The following is a 22,516-nucleotide window of genomic DNA, read 5'->3' as shown; positions in this document are numbered from 1 at the left end:
GTTACTCAGATCTTTCTGTGTATTCATGATTGCTCTGCTATTTAGTCATTCTTTAACTTTCTTATCAACATTTTTTTTTTCTTAGCGTATCAAATAGCGATGAGCTATCTTTAAGCGATAATTAATCTAACTACACATATATTTATATACACATTTATATTAGAGATCATGTTATATTAACAATGGGAAAAATATTAAGTTTGTGCCATTACTTAACATTCAAACTTTTTTCTTCCTATATATCATAGTTGGAGACTTCACCGAGGTGAACTATATTGTGATCCTCTAGTGGATTCGGTAAATATGAACCAGCCATAACACAATGTATTCTCATTTTTTCATGGTAGTTGAGATCTGTCAATAATTTCGGTGTAATTAAAAAATACTGTGATGTACCCTCTTCACAAGCATTTTGAACCATGGCTTTATGAACTAACCGTTCAAAATTGGTATCCATACCTTGGTTAATTTCGTCCACAACTCTAAATGGTGCCTGCGTGAACTTTTGTAGCGCTATCATGTAAAGAACAGTCGACACTGCTCTTTCCCCCCCTGATTGGGTGTGGCTATCCAACCCGGTAAGTTTACCTTCATCTCTAAATTGGACCATAATTTCTAGTTTCCAATCACTAAATAGCTTCGATTTTTTGTTCAATGCAACTCCTCCAGCTGTACCAACATCTTTAAATAATTCGGAAAATTTCTTTCCAATCCCCCTGATTATATCCTCAAGTCGTGGTTCTAGTATTTTCTGCTTGTCACTGATCTCCTTCCTGATTGCCGTGCATTTATTATTTTGAGATGGAAGGCTTCCCTCTAATTCCTTTATTTGATTTTTAACTTGTTCTAACAAAGCTACAGCAGAACTATCGTGATTAGATAGCTGTATCTTAGATTCGAGACGACCAACCAACCCCTCAATGAAGTCTAGGTTAAAATTTCCCTTTTCTTTATACCGCTCAGCAACATCATTCAATCCGTCTTTGGTATCTTTGTCATACTTATCGATCTCAGATCTCCATTGTTTATATTCTTCAGTATCCCTTAAACTTTTATAAGAGTTCTTCAGCTCATCATAGTTGTTTCTTAGTTCCTGTTTTTTGTCTTCAAATGATTGTACGATGTCTCTCAAAATAGATTTCTTGTTCATGTGATCAAAGTAAGCCATTTTTATCCTTAGTAATGCTGATTGTGATGATTGGAGTTCCTTAGATAGCCTGCTAAGCTTTTGCGTACTTTCGATTTCTTTTAGCAGTGTTTGGCTTAATTTATTTCTCACTTGCTGGATTTTGGGGGCAGTATCTTTCTTTATATCTCTTTTCAATTCTTCTATGCGGTCAGTCTCCAGTCGCAACGATTCTTCAAGTCTCGATTTTTGCTTTTTCAGATTATTCATATATTGATTACGTTTGTTGACATCAGACATTTCAGTAGCAACCTCATTCAATTTTAGTTTAAGTTGAGCCTTCTTGTCAGAAATTTTGTTCATATCGTTTCTAATATTTTCTAATTGGTTGGAATAATCTTTAATATCATTTTGAATTCGTAACTTCTCATCCGGGCTAATAATATAACCCTGATATAAATTTGTAGGTTTGATGATTACTTCAACAGAGTAAAGTTGGTTTGAGGCAGACGAATATCTAATATTTAACATACTATTCCCATGGATAATCTTTCTAAAAATAGGTTGTTTGCCAGAGGTCGTCGTTGTTAACTTATCAAGTTGCTGCGCAGTGAATCTTTTCCTAGAAACGGGAATTTGGTCAATTCCTTGGAATTCGCATAGCATTTGAATTACATTTTTATCACCTTTGATAAAATCAGATAAATAACCCTCAAATCCTAGTTTTCTAAGCTCTTCTTTTGACATCGGTGGACGATTTACTCTTCTTGTTAACTGTCTTGTATTGGCCGTAAATCTCTTTAGCAATTCTCTACCATATGTATTATAAGCTGTATCGTTCAGTAGTGTAAAAGCTTTGCTAGTATTATAATCTATACATTGGGCAATGTATGGTGCAAAATCTTTATGGATAGCAGAAATAGTTAGAACTGGAGGCTCCAAAACTGAGTTCTTCGCATCAGCTTCACTACGTAAATATAATACGGCTTTTTTAAGTTCTTTATCATTTAAGTAGTCCAACAAATGAATATTATCTGTACTGTTCATAGATTGCTTTTTCTCTGATATTTTCCTCTGAATTAAATTGGAATTATGATTTAACGAAGATAATTGTGTATCAATATCATCAATTTCTGAATTAAGTACACTTTCATTTTCAATCAATTTCGTACGACTTTGATCCAGTTCTTTTATTAATTCAGGATCAGGTGCCTCCAAGCTATTTATTTGTGCATTGATATGTCCAATTTCTTCACTTTTTAAGTGAATTTTTTCTCTCAACTTCTCAGATCTACTTGCATAGTAATCGATTTGAAGCTTTCGTTTTTCAACATCTTCTCTCATGGCATTCAAGTCGCTATTTGCAACCTGGATTTTACGAGCTTTTTTTGCTCTTTCATTTTCCAAGTTTTTAATCTGCTCTTGAAAGTCAGTTTCTTTGCTCTCAACTGCAGCACTTAATTCATTATATGGCCTACGTTCCTCTTGAAACTTCTGGTATAAACGACGGGCTTGTTCGACCCTCTGTTTATAAACTTTCAATTTTTCTCTGTGATCTTGTATTTTCAAGTATGGTAACAGTTTTCTATGTACTTCCAAATCATCCAAAGTCTTTTGATATTCGTTAATCAATTTGACTTCTTCTTGGTAAGTCTGTTCCTCATTTTTTAATTTTCTCAAATTCTCAGTATTACTTTGAATTTCTTTTGTTATATCGATCTCGCTGACCTGCAGCTGTTTTAAATCTTCTAGTAAATCTAACAGTGAGAAATCTATCGAGCGTATGGTTTCATCAAGCAGCTTCTCTGGCTTTAACTTTGCAAATTCTTCTACTCTTTCCTGAGATAAAAATTGGCATAGGTTATCTAATTGAATATTGAATTTATTAATAAGATTCCTGACATTAGTTTCTGAAACTGCTACATCGTTAACCATATATTCCTGTCTTTTTCGTTTCTCAGTGGTGTTTCCGATTTTGACACGTTTCTCTAATGTTCTAGTAATCTTCAATAAACCATCGTAATTCGAACCACTTCGTATTCTATGGGATCCTGAGCCCATAAATTCAAGATCAAGTTGATTGTCATCCTTCAAATATATTTCTATTGTTGAGGAGTCACAACCATTTTTGATAAAGTCTTCAACCTGTTTACTTCTTCCAATATACTCTGGTTTACCAGCTAATCCAAGACAAACCGCACATACAAAAGTTGATTTTCCAGAACCGTTAGGACCTATAATCATATTTAATGAGGGTGATAATTGAAACTCTGTGTAGCTGTATGTAACAAAATTCTGTAGTTTCATCTTGATTATACTTCCAGGCTTGAAATCATCATAGTTCACAGCCCTAAGCTTGAGTTTCTTCCTGATGGGTTGATCATCATCAATATTTTCTACATAAGAAGCCAAATCAATAGTTGGCATAGTTTCAACTCTTCTGTGTATATTCGTTTTAATGGAGTGTTCTTCTTCTTGTTGTTCTTCTTATTCTCCTTAAACTAATGTTACACTCCACACTTATTAACTTTTAATGAACAATAAGAAATGAATTAATTAAAAATAATAATAAAAAAAAAATAAAAAATAATAGTACAGGTATGATTTATTTTGGAAAAATCACTAAGAAAGTTGAAAAAAACGGTAAAATCTAACTAATGTTCTTATTCTAAAATACCAAATACCAAAACCAATACTTCTGTTTTTCTAGCTCATCTCATCTCTTTTATTTGACATTACCATCTGTATAATTTCAAGGCATTTTTTCCTTTGTTTTTCGTCTTTTTTTCAGAAATTTTCACGAAATTTCGATGAGCTTATTGATCTGGACGTATATATCAATTACGGGAACTATATTTCATATATCAAGATTGTTACGATAATTAAATATAAGAAAATTTTATATTAAGATTAAGATACTTCCCTTGTTTTCATTCTCTCTTTTTTTTTTATTATATTATTTTATTATAATGCTAATATTGTCAGTGTAGCGGTTCTGATAAGGTATAATCTGTAAATTATCGATCATAATAAATCTGACACCGACCTTTAATAAAGGACGATGCTTGGCTACCTATTTCATCATTTAAAAGAGGGATAAAAACAAAGAAACTAGAAATGAGAAAACATAAAATAAAAAATTATTGGACAAACTACATCACAGAAAATTTCACTCGGAACTAAATCTTTCAATAAGAGAAACCTATTTTATTAATATATTTTTCATTCCAAGACAATTCCAACTGGAATTGTTTAAATTTTGTGATTGTTATAACTTCCAGTATTTTTTGTGTTATTTATCCGTTTTCTTAATATTCATTCATTGATTATGTATTTTTTAAAGTATAGTTTGTTTTTGACAATTAAAATAGTTTAATAGAAAGTTAGAGGAAGTGAGAAAGTGCAATACAATTGAAATACCAAAAGATTAATTAAAAAAATCATTTAAAAAAAAAAAAAAAAAAAAAAATTGAAAAAAAAAATTTCGGCTATAATGGTAAATAGTCTTGAACGAAGACTAGGGCTTATCAAGAATAACACTTAATAATAAATTATTGCTTATCAACACATTTAATCCTTATACTCACTGAGAGTAAATCAGAAAATATAATGCATTGTGAGCTGATCTTTTTGATATTCTAAGAGGTGTAATGAAATAAAATCGAAAAAAACGAAAAAAGGAGTAAAAAACTAATAACAATCTAATCATATTAAATTTCTATAAATATGTTTATAAATATGATAAAATTACTAAATAGGAAAATAGGTGAATATTTAAAACGTTAAAGGATAGGAGTTGAAGGTGATAACCGGTTTACGTCATCTTAGCGCAAACGTAGAATGTTGTAATGAGCCAAAAGAAAGAAAGAAAAAAAAATAAGAATAAAAGAAAGAAGTAAAATTAAGAGATGAAAGATAAGGTTATGATGGTAACTGGTAGTTATAACATGCTAACCGATGTGTTCTTTTTATTTTCAATTTTAATTCTATAGTAACTTACTTTGGTAAAAGTTTATGACATCATCCCATTTTTTGTTCACAGCCTGTCTTTTTTGTCGTATGCTTCCAAGATCACTGGTTGAGCACCATCCGCTATCTAAAAATTGTTTTTCTAGTTTTTCAAAGGTGCTATCCTCCAACATGCGTTGCTGATGTAGAAATCTTATATAATCTTTGATTTCCATAGTTTGAATATTTTCATTAGAAGTCTGACTATCATCAGAAGCTTGGTTCTTACTTTGTTTACTCCCCGTAGAGGTAGAGATCGGCGTGCTGTTATCACTAAACGCTTTGGGCGTGCTAACATTTTCTAAGCAAAAAACTTTAGAGCATTGCGTATCAAATTTGTTGACTCTCATATCCATCTCCAGGGAATTATTATCGGTTACGTTTATTATTGGAATATTAGCTTTCCAAACATCCATATTCACCGATATTGTTTTATAATCTGAATCGTCGGATTGTGGTTTCATAAAACTAAAATAGTCATTATTGCTATTATCTCCTATAGGGTATCTCATTTGATCATCATTATTTCTGTATTCAGACCCCATGTATAATACTGAATTATCAGAAAATTGGCCGTTACTATTCTGTCTAACGCTATGATCTAAATCAAACATTGAACTATCTGTGTTTATATTTTGTTGCTTCGTTTGTTCACTATTGCGTAACAGATTTTCCATCGATAATTTAGATGAGAGTCTATTACTCGACCCGTTAGAACTCATGATACGTGTTAGTCCCCGTTTCATGCGGTGACTAAAAGATGAAGTTCTCATTATAGGTGTGGAAACGTTTCTACTTTGTGCCTCAGGGTGAACTTCAGAAATTATACTAGTACTGCTTAATTGCCTTCCTAATGCTGACCGTATGTAAGGTTTTTTATCTATAGCCGTCAAAGGAGATGGTAGTGGTGTTATTGGTGAGCTAGGTATCTGGGGTATGGATGTCGTGCTATCATTACCTTTTAAAGAAGTTTTTCTCAGTATAGCACTTGAGGCTCTTCTTAAGAATGGAGGTTTTTTCATAGCTTTTGGTTCAATAGGAGTACCATTACTGGTGGTTACAGCTAAACCTAGTGGAGGAAACTCAGACATATTTGATTTAGTTGTTTGAGACAATGACCTGTCTCTAGATCCTGATGTAACTGAAGCAGCTCTAGAAACTAAACTTGAACTAGTATTTACAGCTGGTAAATTATACAGCTGTGCCTCCAGCTTTGATATGTTTGTTGCGTCTGTATTGGCTGTCTTTTGTGTCTGATATTTTTTCAGTGAAGGCTTCCTCTCGATGATCTTTTGGATGGTGCCTTCAGATTCATTTTCCAAGGACATCGTATTAACAGAGTTTGATATTGACGTACTCCTTCTAGGTTTGACATCTAATATTGTCCTACTCGAAATCGATGATCTAGGATTGATTGTTATGGTATTTGACTGTATAGAGGAGGTTGAAGTCCTAGTACCTATTCTACTGACAGGTACCAAATCAGGATGTGTATGTTTAGCTTGAGGTAAGATCATGTTGTTTAGATTTGACTTTGAATTATTCTGTTCGTTTGTTTGGGTAAGCAAAGTATTTGAGAACTTTTTCTTTAAAGATACCTTAGGACTAGATATTTTAGGCGAGGGTGGAACGCTGGTGGAATTATCACTTGTCATTTTTGGTGATGATGTTTTTGCAAGTGACGAAGTAGAGTTAGGTATCTCTAAAGCCTTAGATAGATCAAAAGAAGTGTTTTGATCACCCATTGTGAATTGCATATCATTATTAGAATCGTCATGGTTTCTATCGAGGGTATAATCCATAACATTTGATAGTACGGTCATGTCATCACTGTTCGATATCATTTCTTCAAGTGCCATTTTATTGTTTCTCATATCTCTCAAAGCACTTGGAGCTGCAATTGGTGATAGCGGAGTAGAGGACCTGAAAGAAGATGACCTGTGGCGGGAGGAGCTGGATCGTACCGGTGACTGAGGTGACTGTAAGCCTTGAAGTACTTCAGGACTCGCTGTCAGTACGTCTTCAAGAGGGTTATAGGCAGTATTTGAATCCTGTGCCATTTGTTCTTCTAGTTCCTGAATAGATGTAGCAGCTTCAAAGTTTTCTATTTGTTGTGATCTAATTACATCAAAGGAAAGGTCATTATTTGGAAGAGGTGGTAGTAGGGATAACTCATCGAAACTATTCGTCAGAGCATTCATTTCAGTCCTGCTTTCATCGGCAGCCAATATATCTTCCGCACTTCCTAGTGAAACTTCTGGAATTTCTCCATCCATCTCTTCCTTCAGTTCTAATAGCATATTATTATTCCCTGCCAATGTATTTGAAGTGTCCTCTTGATCTGGTACACTTTGTTGTTCTTCTATATTTTTATCTTGCTGTTCAGGCGCAAAGCTATTCACATGATGAATAACTGTGGTTTCATTTTCTTCTCTCTCTTCTATGATATCATGTAGCTGTGAACTAGTTACAACAGTACCGACAGAAGCCGGACTCGTAGTCGCTGGAACATCAGACATTTTATTATTCAAATTTGTTGGGAGCATTATTTATTTTCTTTGTTTTCCTTCTCTCATATATTCATATATCTATAGATAAGTATTCTTCTTTTAACCCAATAATATTGTTTTTTTGAATATCGTTTCACTTTTGTATTTCTAGTTGTTTACCACCCTAACTTCTTCCATCCAATTACCACTCTACTCAATATTTCTGTTAATTCTCAAGCTTGATCTAATGATTTATATTATTCATGCAATAAGTTTGAAATATGATGTTAAAACCGATTTTTTTATTTGTTTTTGTTTGATTTATGGATCTATGGGTTGTATGTTCGTTTCGTTTTCTTATTCTAAGAAATTTTATTTTCTTTTATTGTTGTTACTATCTTTTATTAGATTTATAAACCTTAGGATCAATAATCTGATTCGCCTCCTTCCCCTTCTTCCAATTCAATCAATGTATCAAATATAGCGCCAGTCATCCCCACTACTCGCTCTCTCGACAATGCAAAATTTATTAGAAGAGCTCATCGAATATTTTTTTTTCCAGTAAAAAAATTTTTTGGTGTGAATAGTTTTTCAGTTTTCTGCGTGGTTTTCTAAGACTATTTGTGATAAGTGACAAAAAGAGGTAAAAATGTCAAAAATGCTATTAATGTTCCTAATTAGTAGTTGTAATTAATTATACAAAGAATCGGATTTGTACTTCTTATTTATTTTTAATTCAAGTTTTTAAAGAAGAAAAAAAAAACACCAATTTATATTATATTTACTTTATAAAAAAGAAATCATTGTTGGGTCTTACCTTTCCTACGTTCTTGTTCTTGTTGTTTCTCTTGCTCTATGTCATCAACGTATTTTGCTATCTCTTCGTTAGTCAATGCTCTGATCTGGTTGTTTGGCTCGACCACGGTGACCTCAATGTTTTTGGCACCGGTCTGTACCACTTCGAGCAGGGCCTTCACGGTCAACCTTATGCATTCGTCTTTATCGCTTGGAGGCTCTTCTCTGTTGTAGTTCTTCTCCAGGAACTCTCTTACGGTTTTACTGTTTCTCCCGATTGCCTGGGCGCACCAAGAGGAGTAGATACCACTAGGTTCAGTCTGGTAGAGTCTTGGACACTCGGTGTCTCTAGGATCGAACCCTGCGATCAGAGTGGACACACCGAATGGTCTGACACCACCGGACTGTGTGTACTTTTGCTGTACTCCGGCCACATATCTCGCCATGTACTCAACGGTAACTGGGTCCTCTAGTGTCAGTCTGTGACTCTGCGCCTCTACTCTAGCCATGTTAATAAGGATACGCGAGTCAGCGTTCAGCCCAGCAAAGGAGAGCACCAAGTGAGAGTCAATTGGCAACACCTTCGAAGCAATCACTCTCGTGTCTTGTAATTTCAACGTAGAACGACGTTCGCAACCAAGAACCACACAATTCTTACCTTTCAACCCCACAGCACACGTACCTCTCTTAACCGCCTCTAAAGCATACTCCACCTGGAAAATATGACCATCTGGAGAGAAAATAGATAACGCTCTATCGTAACCACTCATCTTATATCTAGATCAGAATTTTTTATTATTTTTTTTTTATTTTGTTCAGATTTATAATTCGTTAACAAATAACAACTCAGTTTTTTTTTCTAGTATATATATAGATTTCTTTTTTTCTTCCCTCAAAATAAATCTTTTATATTGTTTTTCTGGTTGAAATAGCTTACAATTGTGTTTCTTAAAAACAAAAAACTTAAGTTTGCCAACTTATAACCTCGAAGCTAGGTAACTATATTAGAACTTGCTTGTGTTTGTTCTATAACTTTTTTTTGGGTTTAAAGGGTGGCAATTTTTATTTTTTTTTTTCCCTTGGCTTTCCCTCCCTGCCCTCCGCCCAATTCCCTTCGTTCCCACTTCTGGGGGTCACATGTACATTTCGTTATAATGTATTATATCACGTGTTTCACATGACTTGTTCCGTATATATGTATAAAGGGAATTATTTCAGCAAAGGCCGCAGGGTGCGTGTGTGTCTGTGTGTGGTGAGATAGTATTTAAATTATTGATATGTTAGTATATAGTATTAGGCTAAATTTTAAGTTCTTGTTTGTAAATATGTATAAGGATACGGGACATAAAGAAATACAAAGATAATGATGTTGGGTAGGGAGGCCAGTGTACTATCTACGTCGTCGTCTTCTAGTGAGAGTCGTGAGAGCCGTGAGAGCCGTGATGAGGAGTGTGATGCGTTGATCAGTCCCGGTGTGATGAAGACACTGGTGAAGTATATAACGGAGTGTTCCATCAACTTGGTGCTTCCCTTTCTCAACGGGTTGATGCTCGGGTTCGGTGAATTGGTGGCACACGAGGTGTGCTGGCAGTACAAGTGGTTCTACCACGGCCAAGGCAGTGCCCATAAAGTCTTCCCTACATGGAGGAAAGAACAAATAGAACCAGAAAAGAAAGAACTGAAAAGAGGTACTCTGAACCGTGTAACAGAATCTTGGGACACCTTAAAGAGTAAATTCCTATGAATAATATCTATATATATATATATAATTATAAATATGTAATCACGTGATAATATAATGACTCGCCTTGACAAAGAGGCCATGCTCCGGCCATCCAATGCTCTTTTTTAATGAGATGACACAGAAAAGTCCGCAGAAGGGACATAAAATTGATTTGAAAAAAAAAATTTCTGAAAAAAAAAAAATTGAAAATTTAAACTGCGCAAATCCACCATAGGCTCTCTTTCCGTCTATATAAGACTATTAGTCAATCGATACATGTATAGAAGAGTCTTGTTGTAAATCTAGTTGAACAAAGAAACCTTCTTATATTCCATTAAAAAAAAAACTGTTAAAAATTAAAAACATAAAAGAGCAATTATAATATATTCCAATAAATAGATGATCAGGTCTAGTAATGTATTAAGGGTAGTATCGAGGGTAGCGAAGACTACGCAAGTGTCCCGGGTTGGGTATGGCTATAATTTTAGGTACTATGTGAGTCCTAGTCTTGTTGTTAAGGAGAAAGCGAAAGAGACAGTGGTGAAAACGGATGATAAACTTAAGAAGAAAGATGACATACCTAAGAAGAAGGATGAGAAACCTAAGAAGAAAGAGCCTCTATTGGATAGGGTGAAGCATGAGGTGATGCACTATGTCAATGGTACGAAGCTGTTAGGGTATGAGTTGAAGATTTCCTTTAAGCTGTTAACTAAGTTAGTGCAAGGGTATGAACTAACGAGACGTGAGAAGAAGCAATTGAAACGTACCGTTGGGGATGTGTTCAGGCTTGTTCCATTCTCAGCATTCATTATTATCCCCTTCGCAGAATTATTACTGCCAATTGCATTGAAAGTGTTCCCAAACTTGTTGCCATCCACGTATGAGAGCACCACTGATAAGCAGAAGAAGAGGAATAAGCTCATTGAGATGAGGCAGAAGACTTCAGAGTTTCTCCATGTGACACTCGAGGAGTCCAAGTTCATTAACTATGATAATATCGAGAGCTCAGAGAAGAAGAAGACCTTCTTGAACTTCTTCCAAAAGTTGTACGCTTTGAAGCAGAGCGATAAGTCCACCGGACCAATCATTTTTACTCACGATGAGATTGTAACCATCTCTCAGATGTTTAAGAACGACACTGTACTGGATAACCTTTCGAGACCTCAGTTAGTCGCTATGTGTAAGTTCATGTCTATTAGACCCTTCGGTAATGACCAGTTATTGCGTTATCAGATCCGTCACAAGTTGAAAAACATCATGGAGGATGATAAAACTATCGACTTCGAAGGTGTCAAGAATTTGACTCCTGAGGAACTATATTCAGCCTGTGTCTCGAGAGGTATGAAAGCCTATGGTGTACCAAAGGAAGATCTACTTGACAATTTGAAAGTTTGGTTAGATTTAAGACTAAGAAAAAAAATCCCATCAGTTCTTATGGTCCTTTCGTCTACATTTACCTTTGGTGGTCCACAACAAAGCCGGTCTGAGGACTCAAGCTGCAGTTTGCACCTCACCCCTACGGAGCCAGAAGTATCAGATGATGGCAAATGCCTGATCTTTGAAGGTGAGAAGAGTAATTATGAGAAATTACTGGATCTATACTATGACGGTATATTACAAGTGTTGAGTAGTATTCCTGACCCTGTCTATAACGTTGCTAAGCTTGACTTAAACGAAGTCATAAGGCCTGTTGAGACCGTAAGTAAAGAAGTTGAACCTAATCAATCGGAAATTAGTCAAGAGATAAGGGATATCGTACACGACACCGCAGAAGAACTGTCATTTACAAAGAACCACGTTGCCTCCACCTATCAACCCACATCTGGTATCGATGCCAATGCAAATTCCAATGCCAATGCCAATGCCAGTGCTGATGCTGATGCTAATGCTAACGCTAATGCTAATACACAAAATACCGATAGAAGTGCCGCTTCTACTTCCGCTTCCGCCTCTGCTTCCGAAGCCGCTACTGCTTCCGAAGCTGTTAAGACTAGCGGACTCGATAACGCAGACGCCACTGCAGATGCTGCAGATGCTACTGAGATACTGAAAAAGAAAGAGGATGACACTGTGTTCAAGTTGAACGTGTTGAAGGAACAAGAAGAATTGATTAGAAAAGAAAGAGAAGAAGCTGAGACAAGAGCAAGCAGAGAACAAGTGAGCGATGATATAACACTAGATGACGAAGATTCAGGGAAACCTCCTATTCCATTAGATCAAGCACCAGAAACTTCAGTAACCAAGAAGTGAATTTTTTTTTTTTCGAAATTTTTTTTTTTTTTTACTCTGTATTTATTTTTTTTACTTATTTATTTATTTAGTGTGATTCTTTTAATACCCCTCACTTCATTTATCTCTTCCTCCTCCCTGGCTCTCTTTGACAATATCTTGTATCTTTTATCTACCTAAATCATCCATTGTATATATGACAGGTCCTTTTTTTTTATTCATTTATTTCATTTTTATTTTATTTTTTATTATTATATTAGTTTTTTTCTTTTTAGTTTTTGGTTTTATATCTTGTTGCCGTATCCCAGTGGGTTGGTTAGTGAAGTTTCTACTTCTTCTATGCTTTTCTTAATCTACAAAACATTTTCTTGATAAGTAAGAAGTTGACGTACTCCTTTTCATTTATTATAAAACTATTTTTAAAAAAATCTTGATAAGCCAAGGCCTGAATTCTTTCTTTTATTTTATTACATTATACTGTAATATAATGTACCATGGTGAAAAGACTAAAAAAGTGTCCCTCATGCAAGAAAATCTGGGTTTATTGTAATGGAAAATCCGATATAAATCAAATCCCATAACGAAAAAACCGGCGAGGAGTGGGGGGGAAAAGGATTACAAAAGAAAAGGAATGTCTTGTATAAACCACTTAAAATTCCTTTTTTTTTTTTTGGTTCTATATCCCACTCTAATACCCCTCTTACCCAACAACTTAACTGGGTTCAACGAACGGGATTTTTTTTGTTTTATCAAGACTTTAGTAATGCTCATCTCATTTGATATACACCCCCCCACACACACTACACTAACACACTACACTTAACATATTTTCACTACAAGTTACAGCTACAAAGTGATATACACTTACAAATAAAATACTTTAAAATGATTTATTGTCTTAAGATTAAGTTTAGTATAGATGGAAGTATAGTGTGTGTGTGTAACAAATATAAATACTCAAATATTATATAAATACTTATAATTTAAAATAGCTCATCGATAAGGGCCCACAAAAGCCGAAAAAAAAAAAATTTTTTTTTTTGGTACATAAGGTATTAACTAAAGTTACTTCGATTATCAATTCATTCTCTTTACGAAAGATACGATTTATAGAATTAATATAAATCAAAACATAAACCTCTCCCAAATGAGTGATCGGTATTATTATTATAATGACGAGAGGGTGTATCAAGTTGTTCCGTATTATTATTATGATACACCTATGATGGTAAATCCTGCACAAGCCCAAGCCCAAGCTCAAGCCCAAGCTCAAGCTCAAGCCCAAGCACCAGGACAAGCACAAGGACAAGCTCAAGTACAGGGCCAAGGACAAGGACAAGGACAAGGACAAGCTCAAGCTAGAACACCAGGGCAAGCACAGACACTACCGCAACAAATAAGGGAAGGAAGAGAGGCAGGTAGGAGTCCCTATATTAGGAATCCGATGAAAGAAGATATATTACCGTTACAGACGCCTGTTCAAGTGCTTCCTGGGTCACAACTGATGCCTACTATGGAGTATAGGAATAATATTGGTTCTGGAGTAATTGGGGTTGGAAATGGAGCTCCTGGGGCTGGTCCCGGGGCTAATGCTCCAGGTCCAGGTCCAGGTTCAGGTTCTGGTCCTGCTCATGGCCCTCTGTTAAGGACGAATTCGTTAGCTCCTCTCCCTAACTCAAGTGGTAATACTACAACACAGTTGCAACAACAGCAGCAGCAAAGACCAGGTGCATTGTCGTTGTCTTCCTCAGATAGTGGTAATTATGATGACCTAGATTCAAAAAAGGTCTCCAGACTGAAATTTAAGTCTTCAGTGATGAAGGATGGTGATCTGGAAAAGAACGAGTATACGTTGGGTGTATCGGACTCGGCGGCAAGAAGAAGAAAGCAAAATAGAGAGGCCCAGAGGGCTTATCGTGAGAGGAAAGCCTCTAGGATAATTGAGCTGGAGAAAACAGTTGATATATTACAGAATACCATCAAAGAGTACGATATGCAGATGAGCACTTTTAACCTACGGCTCCAGGCTTTGCAAGAAAAGAATGAACTCCTGGAAAGTATGAATAGAAAACTAATAGCTAGTGGAATCGAGTGCAAATCATGTGGTGATCAAGTTACTTCTGATGACTACAGTAAGATTCAAAAGGAGAAGGTCCAGGTGATCGAGGAAAAATCGGAGGATGCCAGTACATTGCTAGCAACAACAAACACACCAACAGTATCCGAGCTACCAGAAACATCTGAAGGTTCAGTTTCTTTGATGGATACAATCAATAAATTCCAACCTATGACGGCTGTTACATTGAAAAAGGAAGTTAACGAGGAATTATCAGAATCTAAAAAGAGAACCAGCAGTCAGGCTCTGTTGCAAGTCAAGAATTCAAAACAAAAACAATTATGTACGCCTGTCTCTCCAGATAACAACTCTTTATTACTGGGTAATAATGAAACAGTTGATGTAGAGGGTAATGAGATTGACATGAACTATTTGGCCAAAAAATCAAAGAATGAAAAGTCCACCGAAGATAGTGCCAAACCTAGTGGATGCTGTGGTAAAGGGAAAGGTACAGGGAAATGCTGTAGCAATAAACCAAAAAACTGGACTCCTGGGTCCTGTAGCACCTGTAAATCTGACCCATATAGTAAAGCTTTCTGCCAATCTGTGTATGCTGAAAGAAAACAGCTGAATCAGGGGCGCGATATTACTTTGGTGCCCTCAGAAGTTCAACAAATGAGAAACGAGTTGATGAAGGAAGTTGACTCTACTGCAAACACTATTGACTCTGATATCTATATGGGGACCCCTGCTGCAGAAATAAAAAATACTCCGTCTGATTTCCCTAGTGACGGAAAGCCAGGAGTAACCTGTAGTGGAACTGGAGATTGTTGCTCTAAAAAGGGTTCTAATACTGATCATATTCAGGACCAAAGCCTAAGTACGGCTATCACACCTATAAGTCCAATAAATGTATCAAGCAGGACGCCCAATACTGAAAATGATAGTACATTAATAAAATCCGAAATACCTAGTACTGAAAATGAAGTTATTATAAAAAAAGAGCCTTCTTCAGCGGAGAACTTGGCTACAGGTAGCCCAAATTCTGATACTTTTCAGCGCATTAAGAAGCAAATGGATTACAAGAAAAATTATCCAACTACTGGCGTGCCAACAGACCTAGGCAATATATTAACGAACTCGACATGAATCTTCTGCCAGAGCAATCGGATATAATATTGTCTCTATCATAAGGTAAATGATAATTATAGAAAAATCTATCTGTTACAACTCCTCTCTTTTTAAACGTTCATTTGCAGTTGGAAAATTACAAGATAATTTTTTTTTCCTGTCTGCGATAATAATCGCAAAACAATTCTAAACTATAACAAAAAAAAAATAAACTACATTATAAAAATTCTTTCTCCGATGTTCTAATAAAGTTGTTCTGACCAACTAATTTCGTGATATTCTGCTTTGTTAGCTGTAACTTATATAATAAATATTCCAATTAATATGTTTTCTTTTTATTCTGAATTAATTAACACTATTATTATTGTTTTACTATAATTCTATCAATTCTCAGGAATGTCGAAATTTATGTAAAAACTTTATATTTTGTTGACGAGAGCTGTCTTTGATTATAGGAAGTAAGGACAAAATAGCATCTTCAAATAAATAGGCATTAAAAAAAATTGATTACAAAACATTAAAAAAAATCTATTATATAGAGTATCATGTATCTGTGTCTATATATGAGGAGAACGTTAATAATTCGTGGACATGATGTGAAAGGAATAAATGTACAGTTTTCTATTTATATTTTGCTAAAAATCGGACTTTCTTATGTTATTTCTATAAGACGATTTTCGGCATTATGGTATCGTAGATCAAAGCAGGAAGTTGATTAATTCAAGTACAGCAATGAAGAAGGTTGGAGCCTTTAGAGCACCAGCAGCATTCTTGTTCTTCTTACCTTTTGAACTAGTAGAGGCAGAAGAAGATGTAGAAGAAACACTGGTACTTAGGGTAGAAGAAGTAGCCGAGGAAGAACTGGAAGACTCAGTGGAGGTACTAGAATCTACTGTAGAGCTACTAGCTTCAGTGGATTCACTAGATTGACTGGAAGAGCTAGACTCAGTATCATCATCGTTATCATCATCGACGTCGTCATCATCTTTCTCACAACTATTTTGGGTGTTGATACCAGTACCGAAAGCAGCACCTGCACCGGACTCAAAATAGACAGAAGCGGCACTTGGCATTTCTGGCAAAGTGTTATTGGCTTCCCAAACGTCTTTCACAAAATCAGGACAGGTAGAATATTGGTTAGATTCAGAGTAACCACCATCTCCTTCAGGGTTAGCGTTGCTAGCATATTCGTTCTTCAAGTTTTCGAAATCTTGCAACTTCTTTACTTCAGTGTCACTTTCGATCTGGACTAAACCATAGTTGTTGGTCTCATTAGAGTACTCGTAAACTAAACCACCAGAGAAAACGGATGACATTTGAGTGGAGTAGATAGCAGCAATTTCAGTAAATGGTCTTGCGCCTGGTACTTCATTACAGCCAAATTCACTCAAGAAGATTGGAACAGAGTAATCCTTGTACAAGTCGACCTTAGTCTTATAACCAGAAACAACAAAGGAAGAATCACCACACCAAGAGTAATCGTTAACACCGAACATATCAATTCTGGCATCGGAGTCGTTACCACAGTTAAAGTATTCAGCTGCTAGTTGTCTGTTAGAGACAATGTCAGCAGCAGAGTAACCAACTGGGATCTGTCTGTAGTTTCTAGCCTTGATATACTTCTTCATGTCACGGACAACAGCCTTGACGTAAGTAGCAGTGTTAGTGTTGTTTGGCATGTTAATAACCTCGTTACCAGCAAAGAAACCTAGGACATTGTCGTATTCAGCGAAAGCGTCAACGGTGGCAAAGACACTTTGTAGGTAATCGGCGTTGTAAGAACAAGCTGGATTAATTCTGGAAATGGAACTACCTGGAGTGTTAACATCCAAAATTAGGTAGATACCAGCATCTTGCAACATTTTCATACAGTCTGAGTGGTCTACAGAGTTATCAACAGTGTAGACTCTGATTGTGTTAATACCTAGATCTTGAAAGACAGGGATATCTCTTTCACAGATGGTCTTATCAGACAAAGGATCAGTCAAATTAGAAGAGCCACCCGGTTGGTAATCGACACCACGAATATAGAATCTTTCTCCACTTGAAGAGTCAAAGAACGCATTACCTTTAACCACAATTGGAGGAGTAGAAGAGGAGTTCCCACTTGAAGCAGCCAGAACAGAAGTAGTTGCAAGGGAAAATCCCAAGGAAGAAACCAATGTCCTTAGACTAACCATTTTTTTTACGGTATTATTATAGTTTTTTGTTTTCTTTGCTATTTTCTATTATATCTTTCTAAACTTAATCAATAAAATAAAAAAACAAAAGATAAAGCCAGTTTATTTCTGTTTTCTGTTTTGATTATATTTTTTTCTTATTTTTCTTTAATTATTATTATAATTGTTTATACTAATAAAAAAACAATAAATATTTAATGGTTTTTTTATAAGATTGAAAAAAATTATAAGCCCTTACCAATAATATATCTAAGATCACTTTATATACTTTTAAAATTAGCTACGGCGAAAAAAAAAGGCTGTGTCTACTCTATATTTATAAGATTTTTTCTAAATACAAATTTTATTCTTAGTCTTTAGGATCATCAATTGGTACAATAACACTTATTAGTGTTATTGTATTTATTATTATTATTATTATTATTTTTTTTTTCACTCTCGAATATAACATTGATCCACAGAACATAACGTAGACTAGTATTTTCATTTAACCCAACCATGTTTTTTTTTTTTTTTGGTTATTCTATGCATTTTTCGCAGAAAGTGTCGTACAACACACCGCTTCTAGAAGAGCGAAAAAAAATTGAAAAGGACAGCACTTTTTTTTTTTCATGGTGGGGGGGTTGAGGGTTCAATCAATTTTTCCGAAGAGACTACGAGGCTGCGCTTGAAAAAAAATATAATTAAAGAAAATATAAAAATTGCCGCAGAGAAGAGGGGGAGTGGGGCCCAGCCGGCTCAATTAAACTTGATTTTTTTTTCTTTCACTTTGACTACTTTGGGTATATTGTGACATACGGTGCATGTATATACTAATGATTCTATTCTATTGCATATTAAATCTTTTTATAGTCATTAATGTAAATTGATCTTTTAAACCTCCAAATACATATAATAAAAAAAAGAATAACAGCATATAGGCATATTGATATTACTAATTATTTTTTTTTTGATTTATTGCTATATGTAAATTACCTCTTTTGGTAATTTCTTAAATTGCCCCAGAACTTTATCTTCTTAATCTATACATTTATATTGAAATACTCTTTCAAAGAGCCTCTGTAAAAGTTCCGTACTCTGTACCAAAAAATTTGGGATCTCAAGTTGGTATATGAAATAGCAACAAACATAATAACGAAAACACAAAAAAAATAAACAAAAACATAAACAAACAATAACAAAAATAAACCATACCCTGATGTCTTTCTAACAGAAACAGCTGTAGAAGATCTTAATATTTTTATAAACACAAACAAACAATGAACAAGATTAAATGGAAATCGCGTTTACAAAAACTAAAGAATTTTTTTTCTTGTGGAAAAAGAAAAAAATTTAAATGGAAGAGATAAGAGCCCTAGAGGAGAGCGTGCAAATTACTTGTTCTTGAAATAAATGAAAAAAAAGAAATTGCTTCCAATCGGATTTGAACCGATGATCTCCACATTACTAGTGTGGCGCCTTACCAACTTGGCCATAGAAGCTTTGTAACTTGTTGGGTTTGTTGTTCTCATTTATCAACACGTTCAATTGTAATTCTAGAGAATTTCAATTATTTCCAACAATAATTGTATTTCTACTATGAAAAAAAACAACGAATAAGGATTTATGCTATTAATTTGTATATATACATGGTAATCATTTATTTCTCCCGCGTTTACCGTATGATCTTAAGATGTGTTGAAACCGGCTTGCTAATTTATCGTCCTCGCCGATCTTCGAACTTTTTGTAGTAAGTGGTTTTCGACCGCTGGATCTCCATAACTTCTCTATTCGCGTGTATATTTCATCCCGATCTGTTTCATCAGGAGTTTCCTTGACTATGCTTTGTGCCTCCAATGCATCTATTTTTTCTTTCGAGTATTGCAAATACTTCGTTATCAGATACCTCTTGTCTTCTTCCAACTTTATGGTAATTTTTGGTTGCCAAGTGTCAACATCATCTATATGCAAAAAGTTCGGAGTTTCTCTACCCGTTCTAAGATAGGACGGATAAGGGTCTTGATAGAGCTGCTTTTTGACAAATTCTTTTAATTTCTGTGGTAGGATTTGTGAAGATGGCGATACAAAGTTGGGTAGAAGCACGGAGGATCTACTTAAATGATATTCATGAGAAATGGAAACTTTGAATCCAAAAATATTATCAGCATTGCGTCTAAGATGTTCACCTGTCATATGTTCTATACTTGCTAGCTCTCTCTTTATATCGAAATCAGAGAGACCCTTTATGCGTAATGGTTGATCTTCATAGTCATCCTCCAATGGTAATACAATCACATTCAGCAAGTGTGTATTAGACTTTACTTTGCTAGAAGGTTCCGCTTTCATTATAACCTTACAATTTTTCCAATGACTATAACCTCTTTTAGGGAGTTCCTCATTAATGAGGTTTAATATGTTTCTGAAAGTGCACATTGATAGTTTAAACTCAACATCAGCAACCTTAGATGCTATCTCACGTTCTTTACGTTCATGATTTAGGATGTAATCTTCTAGTCCATATACGGAAATCAGTTTTCTTTTCCTATCTTCTATCACACTCTTAAATTGGTTATTGTGATAAGAATGTAAAATGTAATCAATTTCTTCAAGAGGTAAGTACTGGAAACCAAAAATATTAGAAATATTATGATATGCTACGAAAATACCATCCATTTTCCCGATACGAGCTTGAAGTGAATATTTAAGCAAGGTTGTTCTGATTAGTTCAAAAAATTCTCGTTCTAGAGATTCATATTCACCTTGTATACGATTCATTTGATAACCAGTATAGTTATCATTTTTTTCAATGTACGCTATATCATGTCGAATGGCACATGCTGCACGAGTTTTCAAATCAAAAGTCCCATAGTTTGGAAGAGTGGGATCATAGGCATCCAGCTGTGATCTTAACAAGAAATCATCTATTATCGAATAATGATAGCTATCAGTATATGCTTTACTTTCGGAATCGGTTAGAAAACTTTCTAGGCTATGTCCGAGTATAGAAAGTATTATTTCCCGATCCATACTTCGATCTGAATCTACAGAAATAAGATGTTTACCATTGGTGGTATCTTTCTTCCTTAAAATCACAGTCGCAGCAAAATAGGCACTTTGGCTAAAATTACAGTTCTCAAGTGGGAATTTTTTCGAAAATAGTGAACCGGCAATATTTAATTGTCGAAATCCCGAAATGAAGAAGTGCAATTGGGACAATACCGAAGTCATTGAGCTTGTGGAAGAAATGAACCTCTTTTCATTGATTTCAGCTAGTTTAGATAGTTGTTGATCTTTATAAGGTGTTATGAACAGAGGTTCGTCTTCCCTTTCTACCTTCCTTTCAAGATACTCTGGTGCGATACTTTCCAGTATCTTATCATAGTTATAAACACCTGATCTACTGTCCTTTAGCATATGTATATTGATTGGATGATGTAAGATTCTATCTAGACCGTATGCTAAACGGGGAGGGTTTTTATGAGTGTAACCATTTTCTAGTAGATCTTCTTGAGGAATAGATTGATGAACTAACTGCGAAGGATCTAACCGAATACTTTGCCTTTTCAAGGTCTTTGAATTATCAAAACTACTCGTTTTAGTTTTTATAACCACATTTCCTTTTGACAAAGATTTTTCTACTTTATTTAAAGTAGTTTCTGAAATATTAGCTTGTGTAGACAATGATGAAAACCTCTCTCTTTGAAATGCACAGCATTTATTTAATACCGGATTCTGTTTATTTATGGTAAAGGATCGATAGTAACTTTCATAACGAGATTTTGCACACTTTATACATAAATTACCTATAGAAAACTCATTGGCCATGATTTTCTACCAATGAGTAGTATTTGTAAAGGTAATAAGATCCAATCTGGCTCAGGTTTTGTTTAATACTTATTCAACAATACTTCCTAATTTTTTAATAAAACATAAAAGAAAAATTTCGATTTTCTAATGTGAAGGATATCATAATTTGGATGCCTTATTCAAACCGTTTTCTGTTAAGTTATAATTCCTTAACTAATAATCGAAAATTTATATGGCATTGAGGAAAAAAAAATAAATGGGGCGAGCTGGGAATTGAACCCAGGGCCTCTCGCATGCTTGTGATTTGTACTCGGATTTTCTCCGAATTCGCCCAAAGCGAGAATCATACCACTAGACCACACGCCCAATTAATTCGTTGGAAGTTATTATAAATTTGACTGGTATACAGTCTACAACTACTCGGGCCCTCTTTGGACCCCATATTGCTAATTCACCTATCATAAGTTGTTATTCGAATCTATAAATTGGTCTTCATATGTGTCCCAATGGTAAATAACAGTTACAATGTTACTCGAGAAATTTTATTCAATTTATATGCAAATGGATATTAACTCGATAAATAATGATAGTAAAAATTTGATCTTCTAAATTAATAGGGTAACGATACTCCCACATAACCCATCTCTGGAAACTAACTTAGAGAAATAACACATTGTTGTAACACCTTGTTATAAAGATATAGTAATTATATTAATGTTAAACATTCTATTTTCTTTTAGTATCTTATAAAGCATTCACTTCAATAATTGAGAAACCTTCTCATCTAATAGAACTATAACTAACTACCAAAAAAGTATTCTTAAAGATAAAAAATTAAACGGGGCGAGCTGGGAATTGAACCCAGGGCCTCTCGCATGCTTGTGATTTGTATTCAGATTTTCTCCGAATTCGCCCAAAGCGAGAATCATACCACTAGACCACACGCCCATGTTTTGATATTTTTCATTTCTTCCTTGACCTTTTTATACCACG

At 34.9% G+C, this 22,516-nt stretch overlaps 8 protein-coding genes across 8 annotated transcripts; 3 read left to right on the top strand and 5 right to left on the bottom strand.

The window, feature by feature from the left end:
- Window positions 1-235: 235 nt before the first annotated feature.
- SMC5 (DNA repair ATPase SMC5) lies at window positions 236-3,553 on the bottom strand (the record flags this gene model as incomplete). Its single annotated transcript, XM_071053469.1, has 1 exon — window positions 236-3,553. The coding sequence occupies one exon, from the start codon at window positions 3,551-3,553 to the stop codon at window positions 236-238; it is 3,318 nt and encodes a 1,105-aa protein (XP_070910877.1).
- Window positions 3,554-5,112: 1,559 nt separating this feature from the next.
- On the bottom strand, window positions 5,113-7,680 carry RNJ42_03304 (uncharacterized protein; the record flags this gene model as incomplete). The annotated part of the gene is made up of 1 exon (XM_071053468.1): window positions 5,113-7,680. One exon carries the CDS (start codon window positions 7,678-7,680, stop codon window positions 5,113-5,115), a length of 2,568 nt encoding a protein of 855 aa, XP_070910876.1.
- Window positions 7,681-8,423: 743 nt separating this feature from the next.
- On the bottom strand, window positions 8,424-9,188 carry PRE6 (proteasome core particle subunit alpha 4; the record flags this gene model as incomplete). The annotated part of the gene is made up of 1 exon (XM_071053467.1): window positions 8,424-9,188. The coding sequence occupies one exon, from the start codon at window positions 9,186-9,188 to the stop codon at window positions 8,424-8,426; it is 765 nt and encodes a 254-aa protein (XP_070910875.1).
- A 593-nt stretch (window positions 9,189-9,781) lies between these two features.
- Window positions 9,782-10,162, top strand: MIM1 (Mim1p; the record flags this gene model as incomplete). The annotated part of the gene is made up of 1 exon (XM_071053466.1): window positions 9,782-10,162. The coding sequence occupies one exon, from the start codon at window positions 9,782-9,784 to the stop codon at window positions 10,160-10,162; it is 381 nt and encodes a 126-aa protein (XP_070910874.1).
- Window positions 10,163-10,540: 378 nt separating this feature from the next.
- On the top strand, window positions 10,541-12,391 carry MDM38 (ribosome-binding protein MDM38; the record flags this gene model as incomplete). Its single annotated transcript, XM_071053465.1, has 1 exon — window positions 10,541-12,391. The coding sequence occupies one exon, from the start codon at window positions 10,541-10,543 to the stop codon at window positions 12,389-12,391; it is 1,851 nt and encodes a 616-aa protein (XP_070910873.1).
- Window positions 12,392-13,517: 1,126 nt separating this feature from the next.
- RNJ42_03300 (bZIP transcription factor) lies at window positions 13,518-15,575 on the top strand (the record flags this gene model as incomplete). Its single annotated transcript, XM_071053464.1, has 1 exon — window positions 13,518-15,575. One exon carries the CDS (start codon window positions 13,518-13,520, stop codon window positions 15,573-15,575), a length of 2,058 nt encoding a protein of 685 aa, XP_070910872.1.
- Window positions 15,576-16,255: 680 nt separating this feature from the next.
- Window positions 16,256-17,737, bottom strand: GAS5 (1,3-beta-glucanosyltransferase; the record flags this gene model as incomplete). Its single annotated transcript, XM_071053463.1, has 1 exon — window positions 16,256-17,737. One exon carries the CDS (start codon window positions 17,735-17,737, stop codon window positions 16,256-16,258), a length of 1,482 nt encoding a protein of 493 aa, XP_070910871.1.
- A 1,635-nt stretch (window positions 17,738-19,372) lies between these two features.
- PET127 (Pet127p) lies at window positions 19,373-21,541 on the bottom strand (the record flags this gene model as incomplete). The annotated part of the gene is made up of 1 exon (XM_071053462.1): window positions 19,373-21,541. One exon carries the CDS (start codon window positions 21,539-21,541, stop codon window positions 19,373-19,375), a length of 2,169 nt encoding a protein of 722 aa, XP_070910870.1.
- Window positions 21,542-22,516: the final 975 nt, after the last annotated feature.

The sequence above is a fragment of the Nakaseomyces bracarensis genome, assembly GCF_045282275.1.
Source record: "Nakaseomyces bracarensis strain CBM3 chromosome Unknown Scaff11_0, whole genome shotgun sequence".
Classification (NCBI taxonomy): domain Eukaryota; kingdom Fungi; phylum Ascomycota; class Saccharomycetes; order Saccharomycetales; family Saccharomycetaceae; genus Nakaseomyces; species Nakaseomyces bracarensis.
Note: the sequence above shows the minus strand (reverse complement) of the source record. Positions and strands in the feature narration are given on the sequence as shown.